We start from the raw sequence: 17,500 nt of genomic DNA, 5'->3' as shown, positions 1-17,500 counted from the left end.
CAAAAACAAACAAAAAAAAAACAACAACCCCCCCCCCCCCCCCCCGCCAAAAACCCCCCCAAACAAACAAAAAACCAACCCGCCCCCCCCCGCCCCCCTCCAGTTTTATTCCAGTGTTGATTTATTTATAGTTGGAAGAAAGAAAGCCCACGTGCTGAAAAAGCAACCCTCTATTGTGTATATAAAAAAACAACAGAAAAAAAACATGAACGAAACAAACATGAACCTACACAGCTTCCGTGTGAGGGTATCTCTTCGTGCCAGCCTGGAATCTTCTGCTCCTGAAACACCACAGCACACAGATCGCAGTTCATAGAGAGAAACTGTACTCTGTGCACTTCCTCTGTCTGCAGTGGTGTCCCTGGCAGTACAGCGGCCATCACAGTCCTTGCATTCAGTCCACACCAAGGTGTGACGGGGAAACGGTATGATTCGGAAGGAAACAATCTGATTTTGATGACGTCTTAAAAGTCTCACGTATTGATGAGGATGATGACAATTATGATAGTAATCATGATCATAATTACATAGCGCTGTATCTTGTCAAGGGGGGGGGGGGGGGGGGGGGGGGGGGGGGGGACGCAAGAGCCGAATGGTTAAAGTGTTAAACTTTCAATCTAAGGGTTCTGGGTTTCATCCTAGTGTCCGCTTTCGGTTGGCTGTGTGTGTGTGTTTTTTGTGTTTTTTTTTCAGATAATGTTTTCTCAAGGTATAAAAATAGGAGTATAATTCAAAGAGACAACTCTCTCTCTCTCTCTCTCTCTCTCTCTCTCTCTGTGTGTGTGTGTGTGTGTGTGTGTGTGTGTGTGTGTGTGTGTGTGTGTGTGCAGTCCTGTTTCAGTAGTTGATAATGGGCTGCTTTCGTTTTCATTTATCACAAGCATCTCTTGTGACCCCTGAATAACCAGCAGCCGTATTATCTTCATCTGGCCAATGTGACTTTATTACATGATGAATAAACAGATAAATGAATACACAAACTATATCATTTCATTCAGTACAGTTACGTTTTTGTGGGGGGTTCTTAATATTTACTTGGTATACCTACATCTGTAAAAGACGCTGTACCTAGGTTATGTTATCGTGTAAGAATCTTCCATTGCCAACCACAAGGAGAGAGAGAGAGAGAGAGAGAGAGAGAGAGAGAGAGAGAGAGAGAGAGAGAGAGAGGAGTAACTATGTGACATACACATACATTGTAAAGGCACATCGTATACGCTAAATGTGATTTTTTTTAAAAAGGAGAACAGTTACACTGTCTGACAATGACAAGTCAAAACGAGTTATTATTAAAACGATAAATATCCATATTTTATGGACATTTTTATGCTTAATTTTCACGAGTCACATACAGGAAAGAACAGTATTGAAATAATAAACTTTCATTTTATTCTTTATTCACAGCTTAGTGAATCCCAGGTAAGAATAAAATTTCGCTTTTTATGGACACTCTATCTCACGCACGCGAAAAAAAAAGTGTTGGAATAATAAACGTTCATGCTATTCTGTACAAATATCATTAAAACCCCTTGAGTGCCATAGAACGTATCACGTACGTGCATATTTCCTTCACTGATGACGTCATCAGAAAAACGGAAATAAAAGTGGAAAGTTGAAAATTCGCATAGTTTATCTACAGTTGTACATCTCCAGATCATTTTCTCGGTTTTAAGCTTATTGTTTTGGATATTGTTCATGAGTTGAAACACCACTTTGTACTGTTTTCCCCTTGCACTGAAGGGGTTTCAGATTAAGGATCCCCTCAAAGACAGATACAAGCTCAAAGTAGGACTTTTATCATAATGGCAGGTTTTGAATGTTTTCTTTTTCAAGAACAAAAGAAAGCGTCCCGGCTCTAACCTGGAAAATGTGCACCAACACTATTCTAGCTATTTTATATCACCCGCTGCCAGGTACTATATATGACACACACCTATCTGTTTTCAGTATCAAGACTGAATAATAGGCAATGCAAAGTTATGAATTGTGATTACAACAGCTGCTACCGCTTTTATAACTGCTGATGTTGCCAATTTCAATAGACACACACACACACACACACACACACACATATATATATATATATATATATATATATATATATATATATATATATATAGAGAGAGAGAGAGAGAGAGAGAGAGAGAGAGAGAGAATTGTCAGATATTAAGGAAGACTGCAGTGGGAATAATTTAACTGCTTAACACAAAACCTTTTTCGTTAACAGTCTGTGCCTCTAGAGACAAAACATTACCCTACCCTGACAGTCTGAAATAATACCTGTTGAGAATTGCTTGGGGGAGAACTCCGGGAATAGAATTAATGAAAAACATGAAAGGTCACACAGATAATCATATCAAACTATGCTACAATGCGCAACGATGGTAGCTTATATATATATATATATATATATGTATGTATATATGAAAAATTCATTGTGATACGAAATCAGGATACCATCAGAAAACAATAAAACAAATGCAAATTCAAAATAGACTAAAAGAAAAATGGAACAAAATCAAACGTTGTTGATAAGTCTCAAAGCAGAAGTAAGGTAAAACATACCTGTGCCCTTTTTTCAGACTTCAGCGATGCAACGAGTAATACACATCTTAATAAAAAAAATAGAGAGAGAACAAAACACATGAAGTAGCTAAAAGAACATAGGTAGATGGAAAGGGATAAAGCTTTCAGTATTACTCTCCAACATTGTGTCGTTGGTTTTGTTGTTGTTGTCGTTGTTGTTGTTTTGTTGTTGTTGTTGTTGTTGTTGTTTTGTCTTTCTCCAAACAAACTAGCAGGGCTGTGATGGTCAAACTCAAGTCAACTAATTTTCTGTGTGGGGTTGTTATCGTTTCAAACTTCCTAGACTACCTAGACTTTAAAAAAATATTTCAAACAACAACAACAACAACAACAACAAAAGTAAGAAAGAAATAAAAAGAAAGGACAAGTTCCATCTCACCTTGTCTTCGTCATCATTTAGCGACGCCATCTTGTCGGCTCGCCCAGGGAGATCGAAAGAAAGAAAAGCGAAATGATGTGACGAACAGCGAAATGATGTGACTGACGAGTAGCCAACTGATGTGCTGTGACGAGTTGCGAAATAATGTTGCGAACAATAGCTAAGTGGAGCTGTCTGCCCCTACCTGCAACCTGTCCGCCTGCTTTATAAACGGACACCTGGGACACCTGCCAGGCCAATAGCTTTTCTGTTTTTCGTTGTTGTTTTTTTGGGGGGTGGATGGGGGTGGCCTCAGGACTCCTCCCACTCTGGACCCCATCCATGAAAATCGACACCATGAGTTGGTCGACAGCTGTCCTGTGAGCTGTGGTGGTGGTGGTGGTGGAGAGTGTCATCTGAGTCAACGTGGACTCCCCAACAAAAAGTCGAGGTTTCAAACTGTTGGAAAGTTGGGGAGGGGGAGGGGTTGTAGGTGGGAATGCTGTCTTTTAAATTGGTTTAGTGGTTTAGGTTGACGTGTTAGGGAGGGGGTGGGAGTGTGTGTGTGGGAGGGGGGGGGGAGGGGGGGAGAGGGGGAGGAAGGCGGGGGTGGGGGTGGGGGTGTAATAACAAACAGGATGAACTCAAATGTGTCCTTGTGGAGGGAAGGGGTAGGAGGTGAACAGAGGAAGAGGGGGGATGGGGGGCGGGGGGCGTGGAGAGAGAGAGAGAGAGAGAGAGAGAGAGAGAGAGAGAGAGAGAGAGAACTCAAAACGTTTTTAATTCAAGGATTAAGATTTTAGGCATGGCCCATTCTTCCAATCTGTCCTTGCTATTCTACATCAGTTACAGTAACACATATATATTTAATTGAAAGGAGAGAAAGTAAGAAGAAAAAAAAACAAAACAGAAAGAAGTCCTGCAGAAGGAATATTATAAAGAATACACACACACACATTGACAGATGGATAAGATAGAGAGAGAGAGAGAGGGGGGGGGGGGGATAAATATGTCATCAGTATCCGGATGACTAATAGAGACAGAGAGACAGAGACAGAGACAGACAGACAGACAGACAGACAGACAGGCTTCAGATACTGTTATCAACATCGGCCTATCTGCAGCCCTTATGAGTACAATTCTCGTGCAACGTCAAGGATATTGAATGGAAGAAAACATTCAGTCAATAAAGCAAATATTGTTAATAAAACAACAGCAAACAAGTGGCAGAGAGAGAGAGAGAGAGAGAGAGAGAGAGAGAGAGGGGGGGGGCGGGGGGAGGGGGTGTGTGTGTGGAGTCAGTCTTCAAAAGCACCAACATCGCAGTTTTCTTGTTGAAGATGGAGGAGAGTGAGTAGACACGGGAGGGTGGGGAAGTGTGGACTGCAGTGGGCGGTGGGAATGATGTTTTTAGGGGGGGATACGAGAGAGAGAGAGAGGGTGAGGGAGTGAAACAGAGACACAGAGAGACAGATATGAGTGGTGGAGAACAGAGAGGCGCAGCACTTTTCCCGCGCGTGTTGTCAATTAATCTTTTACACCTTGTTTATATCAGTATATACTTAATGCGATTTTGTCCCCTTTAAACTCTTCATAGCCGTTTCATAACGCTGGCAACTTGCTTTAGCATGTAACTCAATGCGTGCCACGAGATTAAATTTGTTATTATTAATATCATCATTATTATTATTGTAAAGCTCTTAACAGGGAGGGTCTCACGTATGTGAACACGTATTGGCCGAAGTATGTTATAATTATATTAGTATTTGTCAGTGTCTGGGCACGATTATTGAAAAAAATAACCACAATAACAGCAAAGGGAAAAGCAGAACCAGCGTTTTTTTTCACATTGCAATTGACTGGGTCTTAAAGTGCGTGGAAACATTCTGGGCTTCGTTACAGTTTTTCAGCCTTCCCAGTATAGTGCATTTTCATTATATATATATTTTTTTTCAATGTGTTGTAATAACTGTTTTGTTTCCCCATTTCAAAGCCAAATTTGGTGTCGACATGCAAACTATTTCCTAAGAAGATGTGCTTGTTTAAGTCTACCACAGACAGACAGACAGATGCAATCACACACACACACACACACACACACATACACACACACACACACAACCAAAGCACAGGGTTATTACATAGATTCACGGTGTGTTGTGTGTGAACACACACGCGAGCGATGAAGTGGACCACCTAGCATCAGAGCAGAAAATGGCACCACTATAAACTGCTGAGGCACATCCCAGCCACGAAGCCACGTGGTTCAGCTGAAGGTCTCGTTTATGTGGTGGTGGTTACAGCACAGTTAAAGGATGGGCAAAACAAATAGGAGGCGCGTGCGTGCGTGTGGGAGGACATATGTACAGTAAAAGAGGAAGCATAAAAAGAACTCGGACTGAAAATTACGTAAAGTATGACACAATAGCAATTTGCGTCACGTACTACTTTGACGTATTACACTAATTACGTCGCTGAGGAAGGTCCGAGACCGAAAATTTCGTTCTTGTGCAAAAGGCTTGTTGTTTCTCTCTCTCCCCCTCTCTCTCTAATATATATATATATATATATATATATATATATATATGTGTGTGTGTGTGTGTGTGTGTGTGTGCGGGAGAGAGAGGGTTTGCGTTTGTGTGTTTCGTGCGTGCGTATGAGTGTGTGCTTGTGCCCGTGCGAACGTATGCGTAGCGTACGTGCGTATTCGCGCGAGCGAGCGAGCGTGCAGGCACGTTTGTGTTATCACCAGCAAATCTATTGGGTGATTATGTTTCTGCGCGTCTGGTTGATGGGGAGTTTAGGCATTTCATGAATATGCCTGCCATCCTGCTGGGTGTGACAACGAGGGACTGCCAGTCAGCAGTCAGCCTGCAGCGTGGCTGGGGAAGGGGGGGTTGGGGGAGGGGGCCCTGCTGGGAGGAAGTGTAATGGCCTGTAGGGCCCCACAGCGCCCGCAATTAAGCCCGTGTTGAACGGTTTGGGGAAGGGCGGGAAGAGTTGGCGACAACGATACGATCCATCTCCATGCAAATCGTCTGTGGGTCATTTGTGTTTGCTGTAGGTTTTTTCTCCCCCTTTTTTTCTTTTCTTTTCTTCCTCCTTTCACGAGTTGGAGGTTCTCTGGCTCTCACACCGAAGGCCTTCTCCCTTACCCACCCCATCCTCCAAACCGTGAATTTTTGGTTTGGTTTGGTTTGGTTCTGTCTATGTGTTTCTCACTTCCTCTCACGCTGCCCATCAAGGTCACAAGTTGCGCAAAAACTGTAGTACGCAGTTGGCCGTCAGCATAACGATGGCACAAGGTTACTTTGCAGAGAGACAGATCCCGCGACGCTGCTGCCGAGTCATTTCGGTGTTCAGTCACTTTTCAACAGTATGTATTTTCTGAGTTTTCTAATTGACAAATATGTTCATTTCCTCCTTTTTTTTTCAAAACCGATGTGGTGTAGCGTATATGGATCAGTCCGCACGCTTTGACACTGACTACCTTCTTGAAACTATAACTGATTCACCGAAGGTGATGAAAATAGTGCAGAACACTTCGTCAGCTGAGATCAAAATCGGGTTCAGTTGAGACCACGCTGTGACATAGCTGGCTGTTCGCCACGTTTTCGTTCATGGTGCAGTCTGGCGTGAAACAGGTCTGGGGGACATCGGCACCAGGTGTCAGTGGAACTACTAGTGGGGAAATTGGAAGAAAATACGTCGGAGATTCAGCCTGAATGAAGTGGATAAACTCCGACACAGTCGATACTGTTTGAAATTATTTTGATCACCTGAAACGGACTTTCGCGACTACCGTATGCAGTGGCGATGTTAGTAAGCTTAAAATAAATCAGATTTATATTCATATTCTGTATTGGCCAGTGATATAACGGAAGTTATTTCTTTGGTGTTGCGTATCACCCACACAAGGGCATGAAGTGCTGTCACCTCACCAGTACAGGTGACTTGCGTGACTCACGATGGTGTCGTGACGTGTGACTATTTCAGTGGTGTTGCTGACGGTATACTTTGTGCAGCTGAGAAGTCAGTTGTACTTTGATCTTCCTTGCCTGTCCCCATTCCCCGCCCCCTCTCTCTCTTTCTCTGTCTTTCTGTCTGTCTGTCTGTCTATCTCTGTCGTATATATATATATCCCTTGTACGTTGTCGCGGCCTTGAGGGTTTCTGAGAATGGGAAGTTGTTCACTTGGAAATGTTGAATTCAATCACAATTTCAGTGACATCTGATCAAAACTGATTTTTCTCCACATCAACAGTGAAGCTAACCCGCCTTTTAAAGTCAGTAATATGGGCAGTAGTTATTTAGAGTACCTCACACAAAGGGCTCTTCATTTATAAAGGAGTAAAAAAAGGGAGCGTGGAAACGATGTTCGATATTGAACGCACGAATTATTACCTTTTTTCTGGTTGCATTTTTTACTTCCAAGAATGATGTGTTATTCTGTATGTGCGACGACATAATTATAAGCAACAGCATATCCAATGTGCAACCATAATCTACACACTCTCCCCTTACAAAGATCCTGTACTATACCTGCGGGGTCTTTGCCCTCGGACTAACTACTACCAGGGGAACAGACGGAGGAAGGTCTCCACTGTACAATACCGGTGTGTGTGCTCTCCCAGCCAGAGGAGATTGGGGGGGATGTAGGCAAGAACGCCAGGAATTTTCTCACCGCTCCCACATCTCACAGACCACACTGATATGGCACTCTTCTTTTTTTCCCCCCTTCTTCTTCTTTCTGGCTTGGTTATGGTGGTGGGGTTCAGGTGATAGGGCCAGAGAATGCTCACAGTTTTTTTCTTTCCTTGCGGCGGAAGACAGAGGAGGGAGATAATGCGGGATTCGTCAGTGTCCAGGTTCGCTAAATTTGTGTGGAGACACACACACACACACACACACACACATCACGCCCTGGCTACGGCGTTTACGTCAGAAGTGAATACGTGCGTAACTCCCGAGTTTGATATTATTCATATTTCATCGTTTCTTCCTTCCCTCCGACACAGTGATCTGTGGACCTCTACCAGTACCATTCCTATCTGGTCATTGATGGCTATTACCAAACACCCTATACACAAGGACACGTCACAGCCACTAGTGAGATTTTTTTTCCCGAGTTACGTCCCTTGCTTTAGGGCTGAAAAGGGATAAGGTGTGCACCTGTTCCAATTCACAGTGGAAGCAAAGAGCCAGGCTCTTTTGGTGCAGGCGAGACTTCCATGCCGTGGAAAATCGTTTTACCTATTCCCAGCGGACGAAAAGAGCTACGTTTTACAGGATGTTTTACTTCAGTGGCGCAAGTGAGACTTCTACTATGATGCCGTTGAAATTCGTTTCTACCAATTCCCGGCGGATGAAAAGAGCTACGTCTTACAGTATCTTTCACTTTTAAAGCCGGAAAATACATGTTTGTGTCTCTGCTATTACATACTGTCCTTCGTGTTCTGTGAAAGGCACCGCATCAACTTGACATCATGGAGGTAGTGAGGCGGGTGGCGGAGGGTGGGGGTGGGGCGGAGACGGGGATGCGTTTACAACAAAACGACGACTGTGTGGTAGATGGCTGGATACTACTTCTGTGCCGGTTGAGATTTCTCTTCGGTAAAGGAAGGTGAGAGAGAACTCGGAACATTTAATTTCAGGTCACCGACCGGTATACAGACGGCTAAATATGTTGTGGGCCTACATACTCATAGGCCAATATAAACCAAACGTTGAGCAGAATGAACAGCAATAATTAATAAGCACATACTGATGATCTAACTGAAAGAAAAGAATGATGAGTTATGGATCGTTTATTCTAAGAGAGAGAGAGAGAGAGGGGGGTGGAGGGGGCGGGGGGGGGGGGGGGGGGGGGGGGAAGACAGGCAGTCAAACAGACGTACGTGCACACACACAGAGTTGAGAGAGAGAGAGGGAGGGGAGAGAGAGAGAGAGAGAGAGAGAGAGAGAGAGAGAGAGAATTAAACAGCAGTTAGTGAACTATGTTGGCATGGGATGCAGTTCATCAAAGAGCGAGAGAAAGAGACAGAAATAGACAACCCGTCAGGGAGAGAAAGAAGGACAGACAGAGACAGACCCAGAGAGACATGTATACAGAGCCGTAAGCGGCAACTTGAATGAATAACTGGATGCTGCATGCTGGCAGAGGACTACAAACTACGTGGAGAGACAGGGAGGGAGAAGGGAAAAGAGGAGGGGGCGTGGGGGTGGTGGTGGAAGAAACAGACAGACAGACAGACAGAGATAAAGGCGGGGAGGCGGACATACACACAAACAAAATGAAAGAGAGAACAACTGAATACTGCTGGCAGAGACAGAGACAGACAGGCAGACAAACAACCCTCAACATTCACAACAGAACATTGTTGGCAGAGAAATGTAATTTACATAGAGACAGATACCCGGGGGCGGCTAGGTGGGGCGTCCGTGGTGGGTGTGAGGGTGGGGGTCGGGGGGGGGGAGCAGACAGAAAGATGGAGGAGGGGGGTGTGGGGAGGGGGCGGAGAGAAACACACACTGACGGACAGATAGACGGCAGGAGTCCAGTACACGAATAGCTGAATATTGTTCACAACTCTTGGCAGGAAAGTCTCTTTTTGGATAAGAGCAAGAAAGACAGACTAGCAGACAGACAGACAGACAGACAAACATGACAGAACTCTTTTCCCCCCGTTACAGCACGTGCGTCACTGTCGTGTCTGCAAGATGTCGAACTCGGTGACAGAAAAGTCAAACCAGCATTGAGACATCGACAAGAGCCTAGGGGGCCACACACCAGCAAACACACACACACACAGTGCAGCGGCTTTGCCTTCACGTCGGGGTGGTGTCATAAAAAGACCGTTCTGACTCAGTTCCACCCACACAGACACCCAGGACTCAACCCTCTAGCACCATGCAACCTTTTATTCCTCCCCCCCTTCCTTTCCCCCCTTTTTTCTCTTCTTCACCGTGTGATGGTACGTCTCGAGGAAGTGGGCCTGTTTTTTTTTTTTTCTTTGTTGTGTTTCCATGTACCCAAATCGGGTTTCTCGGAATAAATGATTTTTGAACCTTTGAACTTTTGAACCGAGCCTGAGCTCTACAAACCGTCCGTGTAGAGAACTTCTCCGTCTTCCTTAACGAAAAAAACAGAAAAAAAAGAAAATAATGAAGAAAATCAGATTTAGATTAAAAAAAAAAAAAAAAAAAAAAAAAAAAGCGAAGGAAGTAAAAGTAAGAAAGGCACAACAATGACATTGAGTCTATAGATGGCACACACACACACATACACACACATACACACGCGCGCGCGCGCGCGCACACACACACACACATACACACACACACACTGACACACACACAACACACACGCACACACACGCACACACACACACACACACATGCGGAAAAAAGTAAGAGATCTATCAGTCACAAACCACAAAATTCAGGGAATAAAATGTTACAGGTCGGTAGGACCGAACACCATTGAATTCTCTGCGAATTAGATATAGTGTGGAGATGGTATGCCCACTTCCCCAATGCAATACAGTACAATATAATGTATGATTTGTGTGACAGTCAGTCATGTCCGACTATGACCATCAGAACAGCAGAGGGAGCAGCTGTTGTCCTATCTGGGTTAGAATTTGATTATGGTGGAGAGTGTCTTGCCCAGGTTACATCCCCACTCTCTCGGCCAAGAGGGTTTCAGGACAGTCGGTGTTGGGATGGTTCCCAAAGGCCAGCCAGCCCCCAAGGCTTCAGCACTAAGAGCCAGTGCAATCTTGCCTTCTAGTTTGAGAGTTATAGTCCTTCACAAAAGACTAAGCTGTAAATCATGTCCCACTGCAGTGGAGAAACCATTGATGATACAGCTCTCACTTTGCTCAGTGTTGGCCCTACTGTACAACGCCGCAATGCAATACAATACAACACAGCATGCTTACGATGCAAGACAATACAACACAGGATGCTTACAATGCAATACAATACAACACAGTACCAAAAACAACAACAACAACAACAAAAAACATGCCTTCTCCAACACAAATGCCTCCGCTAATTCCTACAGTCACCCAGTCCACTTTTTTTTAATTTTTTTACCAAGTTGGTTACGGTTTAGCTCAGCGATCACTGCAAGACAACCAACTCTGTCAGCCCACACCAGCCAACAGCTCTGTCAGTCCACACCAACCAACAACTCTGTCAGCCCACACCAACCAACAACTCTGTCAGCCCACACCAACCAACAGCTGTGTCAGCCCACACCAACCAACAGCTGTGTCAGTCCACACCAACCAACAACTCTGTCAGTCCACACCAACCAACAACTCTGTCAGTCCACACCAACCAACAGCTCTGTCAGTCCACACCAACCAACAACTCTGTCAGCCCACACCAACCAACAACTCTGTCAGTCCACACCAACCAACAGCTGTGTCAGTCCACACCAACCAACAACTCTGTCAGTCCACACTAACCAACAGCTGTGTCAGTCCACACCAACCAACAGCTGTGTCAGTCCACACCAACCAACAGCTGTGTCAGCCCACACCAACCAACAACTCTGTCAGTCCACACTAACCAACAGCTGTGTCAGTCCACACTAACCAACAGCTGTGTCAGTCCACACCAACCAACAGCTGTGCCAGTCAGTCCACACCAACCAACAACTCTGTCAGTCCACACCAACCAACAGCTGTGCCAGTCAGTCCACACCAACCAACAACTCTGTCAGTCCACACCAACCAACAGCTGTGTCAGTCCACACCAACCAACAACTCTGTCAGCCCACACCAACCAACAACTCTGTCAGCCCACAGCAACCAACAGCTGTGTCAGTCCACACCAACCAACAGCTCTGTCAGTCCACACCAACCAACAGCTCTGTCAGTCCACACCAACCAACAGCTGTGTCAGTCCACACCAACCAACAACTCTGTCAGCCCACACCAACCAACAGCTGTGTCAGTCCACACCAACCAACAGCTGTGTCAGTCCACACCAACCAACAGCTGTGTCAGTCCACACCAACCAACAGCTGTGTCAGTCCACACCAACCAACAACTCTGTCAGTCCACACCAACCAACAGCTGTGTCAGCCCACACCAACCAACAACTCTGTCAGTCCACACCAACCAACAACTCTGTCAGCCCACACCAGCCAACAGCTGTGTCAGTCCACACCAACCAACAGCTGTGTCAGTCCACACCAACCAACAACTCTGTCAGCCCACACCAACCAACAACTCTGTCAGCCCACAGCAACCAACAGCTGTGTCAGTCCACACCAACCAACAGCTCTGTCAGTCCACACCAACCAACAGCTCTGTCAGTCCACACCAACCAACAGCTGTGTCAGCCCACACCAACCAACAGCTCTGTCAGTCCACACCAACCAACAGCTGTGTCAGCCCACACCAACCAACAGCTCTGTCAGTCCACACCAACCAACAGCTCTGTCAGTCCACACCAACCAACAGCTGTGTCAGCCCACACCAACCAACAGCTCTGTCAGTCCACACCAACCAACAGCTCTGTCAGTCCACACCAACCAACAGCTGTGTCAGTCCACACCAACCAACAACTCTGTCAGCCCACACCAACCAACAGCTGTGTCAGTCCACACCAACCAACAGCTGTGTCAGTCCACAGTAACCAACAACTCTGTCAGTCCACACCAACCAACAACTCTGTCAGTCCACACCAACCAACAGCTGTGTCAGTCCACACCAACCAACAACTCTGTCAGTCCACACCAACCAACAGCTGTGTCAGTCCACACCAACCAACAGCTGTGTCAGTCCACACCAACCAACAACTCTGTCAGTCCACACCAACCAACAGCTGTGTCAGTCCACACCAACCAACAGCTGTGTCAGTCCACACCAACCAACAACTCTGTCAGTCCACACCAACCAACAGCTGTGTCAGTCCACACCAACCAACAGCTGTGTCAGTCCACACTAACCAACAGCTGTGTCAGTCCACACCAACCAACAACTCTGTCAGTCCACACCAACCAACAACTGTGTCAGTCCACACCAACCAACAGCTGTGTCAGTCCACACTAACCAACAGCTGTGTCAGTCCACACCAACCAACAACTCTGTCAGTCCACACCAACCAACAGCTGTGTCAGTCCACACCAACCAACAGCTGTGTCAGTCCACACTAACCAACAGCTGTGTCAGTCCACACTAACCAACAGCTGTGTCAGTCCACACCAACCAACAACTCTGTCAGTCCACACCAACCAACAGCTGTGTCAGTCCACACCAACCAACAGCTGTGTCAGTCCACACCAACCAACAACTCTGTCAGCCCACACCAACCAACAACTCTGTCAGTCCACACCAACCAACAGCTGTGTCAGTCCACACCAACCAACAGCTGTGTCAGCCCACACCAACCAACAACTCTGACAGCCCACACCAACCAACAACTCTGTCAGCCCACACCAACCAACAGCTGTGACAGCCCACACCAACCAACAACTCTGACAGCCCACACCAACCAACAACTCTGTCAGTCCACACCAACCAACAACTCTGTCAGTCCACACCAACCAACAACTCTGTCAGTCCACACCAACCAACAGCTGTGTCAGTCCACACCAACCAACAGCTCTGTCAGTCCACACCAACCAACAACTCTGTCAGCCCACACCAACCAACAACTCTGTCAGCCCACACCAACCAACAACTCTGACAGCCCACACCAACCAACAACTCTGTCAGCCCACACCAACCAACAGCTGTGTCAGCCCACACCAACCAACAGCTGTGTCAGTCCACACCAACCAACAACTCTGTCAGCCCACACCAACCAACAACTCTGTCAGTCCACACCAACCAACAGCTGTGTCAGTCCACACCAACCAACAGCTGTGTCAGTCCACACCAACCAACAACTCTGACAGCCCACACCAACCAACAACTCTGTCAGTCCACACCAACCAACAGCTGTGTCAGTCCACACCAACCAACAACTCTGTCAGTCCACACCAACCAACAGCTGTGTCAGTCCACACCAACCAACAACTCTGTCAGTCCACACCAACCAACAACTCTGTCAGTCCACACCAACCAACAACTCTGTCAGTCCACACCAACCAACAGCTGTGTCAGCCCACACCAACCAACAACTCTGTCAGTCCACACCAACCAACAACTCTGTCAGCCCACACCAACCAACAGCTGTGTCAGTCCACACTAACCAACAGCTGTGTCAGTCCACACCAACCAACAGCTGTGTCAGTCCACACCAACCAACAGCTGTGTCAGTCCACACCAACCAACAGCTGTGTCAGTCCACACCAACCAACAGCTGTGTCAGTCCACACCAACCAACAACTCTGTCAGCCCACACCAACCAACAGCTGTGTCAGTCCACACTAACCAACAGCTGTGTCAGTCCACACTAACCAACACCTGTGTCAGTCCACACCAACCAACAACTCTGTCAGTCCACACCAACCAACAGCTCTGACAGCCCACACCAACCAACACCTGTGTCAGCCCACACCAACCAACACCTGTGTCAGCCCACACCAACCAACACCTGTGTCAGTCCACACCAACCAACACCTGTGTCAGTCCACACCAACCAACAACTCTGTCAGCCCACACCAACCAACAGCTGTGTCAGTCCACACCAACCAACAACTCTGTCAGCCCACACCAACCAACAGCTGTGACAGCCCACACCAACCAACAACTCTGTCAGTCCACACCAACCAACAACTCTGTCAGCCCACACCAACCAACAGCTGTGTCAGCCCACACCAACCAACAGCTGTGTCAGTCCACACCAACCAACAACTCTGTCAGCCCACACCAACCAACAGCTGTGTCAGCCCACACCAACCAACAGCTGTGTCAGTCCACACCAACCAACAACTCTGTCAGTCCACACCAACCAACAACTCTGTCAGCCCACACCAACCAACAGCTGTGTCAGTCCACACCAACCAACAGCTGTGTCAGTCCACACCAACCAACAGCTGTGTCAGCCCACACCAACCAACAGCTGTGTCAGTCCACACCAACCAACAGCTGTGTCAGTCCACACCAACCAACAACTCTGACAGCCCACACCAACCAACAACTCTGTCAGTCCACACCAACCAACAGCTGTGTCAGTCCACACCAACCAACAGCTGTGCCAATCCACACACGCACACACGCTGGCAGGCCGTCTGGCATCGAATGACACCACAACCGTTTCAAATCCCCCTCCAACCCCCCAAACACACAGAACGGTTTCAAGTTCCGCGATTGGTAATTGAAATCTGCTACTCCCCCCCCCCCCCCCACCCCCTTTTTTTTTTCTTTCTCACTGGTGCGCCACGTGTGTTGATGAGTCAGTAGTTAATATAACAATTTGCTGCTGTGTGACCAGTTTGTGGCGTTTCGCCAGATTCATTCTCCCCCCCCCCTCCTCCCCTCTCCTCTTCCTCCTCCTCACCCCCACTGCCCGTAGCTTTGTTTTGCATCGCGTTGTATTGTATTGTATCGCATTGTGTCGTATTGTACCTCATTGTGTCGTATTGTATCGTGTTGTGTCGTATTGTATCGTGTTGTGTCGTATTGTATCGTGTTGTGTTGTATTGTATCGCATTGTGTCGTATTGTACCTCATTGTGTCGTATTGTACCTCATTGTGTCGTATTGTACCTCATTGTGTCGTATTGTATCGCATTGTGTCGTATTGTACCTCATTGTGTCGTATTGTATCGTGTTGTGTTGTATTGTATCGCATTGTGTCGTATTGTATCGTGTTGTGTTGTATTGTATCGCATTGTACCTCATTGTGTCGTATTGTACCTCATTGTGTCGTATTGTATCGTGTTGTGTCGTATTGTATCGTGTTGTATTATATTGTGTAGTATCACATTGTATTGTATTGTATCGCATTGTGTCGCACTGTATTGTATTGTATTGTATCGCATTGTGTCGTATTGTACCTCATTGTGTCGTATTGTATCGTGTTGTGTTGTATTATATTGTATTGTATCACATTGTATTGTATTATATCGCATTGTGTTGCATCATATTATATCGTATCGCATTATATTGCACTATATCGTATCGCATTATATTGCACTATATCGTATCACATCGCATCGAATTGCATTGTATTGTATCGCATCGCATATGTATACATTGCGTTTCCTTGCAATGCATTGCATCGTATTTTTTTCTCACGAAAATATTGATTTGTGTGTGTGTGTGTGTGTGTGTGTGTGTGTGTGTGTGTGTGTGTGTGTGAAATTCTGACTGCTCTCTTCTGGGAGAGAATGTTTTTTGCCATGCTGCAGAACCATCCTTTTTCTCTCTGCCAGTGCACAATCCCTTTACGTGTTTATTGATCACTTATTATTTTCCACCCTGACCAATCCTTTTCTATGCAATGACACTCTGTTCCACTATATTCTGTTCTGCTGTACAATGGACACAGACACAGACACACACAGACACAGACACACACAGACGCACACACACACACACACACACACACACACACACACAGAGTTTAACATGCATGTACTGCTCAGCACCCCACCCTTCTTGTTTTGGGTTTTTCCCTCCTATCTTGATGTTCAAAAGAAAGACACACACCACTCATTCAAACTTCATCCCTTTAATGCCATGGATGCTTATAAGCAGATTAAGCGTATATGTGAGTAGTATACGTGTGCGTGCGCCGGCACAAACATGCATGCACCCGTATGACTGAGTACCTGTCTGAGCGGGTACTGTAGGAAGGTATGTTTTGGAGGGCGGGAGGATGTGACTGAAATCAAGTATTCAGAGACGTCATTGCACGTTTTCACGTGACATTTTCAATAACACTTTGTGTTGTGTGATTTAGGACTGAACGGTAGCAACAACGAACAAACGCGGCCACGGCTGCCGTAGTAGCATCGGCAGTACTAGTGCAGCAGTAGAAGTAGAAAAGTAGCAGTTGTAAGTAGTACAAGACATACAAGAATCGGCAGAAGTAGTAACAGCGGCAGCAGAGTAGTAGAACAGCAGCAATGGAACCAGCAATAGCTTTATCAGCAGTGGCAGTAACACAGAACCAATAGAAGTAGTTCCAGCAACAGCAGCAGAGTAGTCCAAGCAGCAGCAGGACCATCAGTACCTGTAGCAGCAATAGTAGTTACAACAAAGCTGTCGTAATATACAAGATATTCCGCGTAGGAAGCGAGAGAATCTGAGCACGCTGGTTCGAATCACGGCTCAGCCGCCGATATTTTCTCCCCCTCCACTAGACCTTGAGTGGTGGTGTGGACGCTAGTCATTCGGATGAGACGATAAACCGAGGTCCCGTGTGCAGCATGCACTTAGCGCACGTAAAAGAACCCATGGCATCAAAAGGCTTGTTCCTGGCAAAATTCTGTAGAAAAATCCACTTCGATAGGAAAAAAAACAAATAAAACTGCATGCAGGAAAAAAAGAAAGAAAAAAAAGGGTAGCGCTGTAGTGTAGCGACGCGCTCTCCCTGGGGAGAGCAGTCCGAATTTCACACAGAGAAATCTGTTGTGATAAAAAGC

At 46.2% G+C, this 17,500-nt stretch overlaps 1 protein-coding gene across 5 annotated transcripts in view; it reads right to left on the bottom strand.

Annotated features, from left to right (window-relative positions):
- The window catches only part of LOC143281110 (uncharacterized), a 64,932-nt gene that overhangs the window by 38,234 nt on the left and 9,198 nt on the right, over window positions 1-17,500 (bottom strand). The window contains exons 1-2 of one of the 5 annotated variants that reach the window (XM_076586072.1): window positions 2,966-3,184; window positions 231-281 (exon numbers count right to left, since the gene is read on the bottom strand). The exons of 2 other annotated variants lie outside the window; for them this stretch is intronic. In XM_076586072.1, coding sequence (XP_076442187.1) covers window positions 231-281; window positions 2,966-2,995 — 81 coding nt within the window. In that variant the 5' untranslated portion in view covers window positions 2,996-3,184. Of the gene's footprint in view, window positions 1-230; window positions 282-2,965; window positions 3,185-17,500 lie in introns of those variants that run through there. 2 more of the 5 variants (XM_076586073.1, XM_076586074.1) reach the window with 2 other exon arrangements.

This window comes from Babylonia areolata, chromosome 4, assembly GCF_041734735.1.
Source record: "Babylonia areolata isolate BAREFJ2019XMU chromosome 4, ASM4173473v1, whole genome shotgun sequence".
Classification (NCBI taxonomy): Eukaryota; Metazoa; Mollusca; class Gastropoda; order Neogastropoda; family Buccinidae; genus Babylonia; species Babylonia areolata.
Note: the sequence above shows the minus strand (reverse complement) of the source record. Positions and strands in the feature narration are given on the sequence as shown.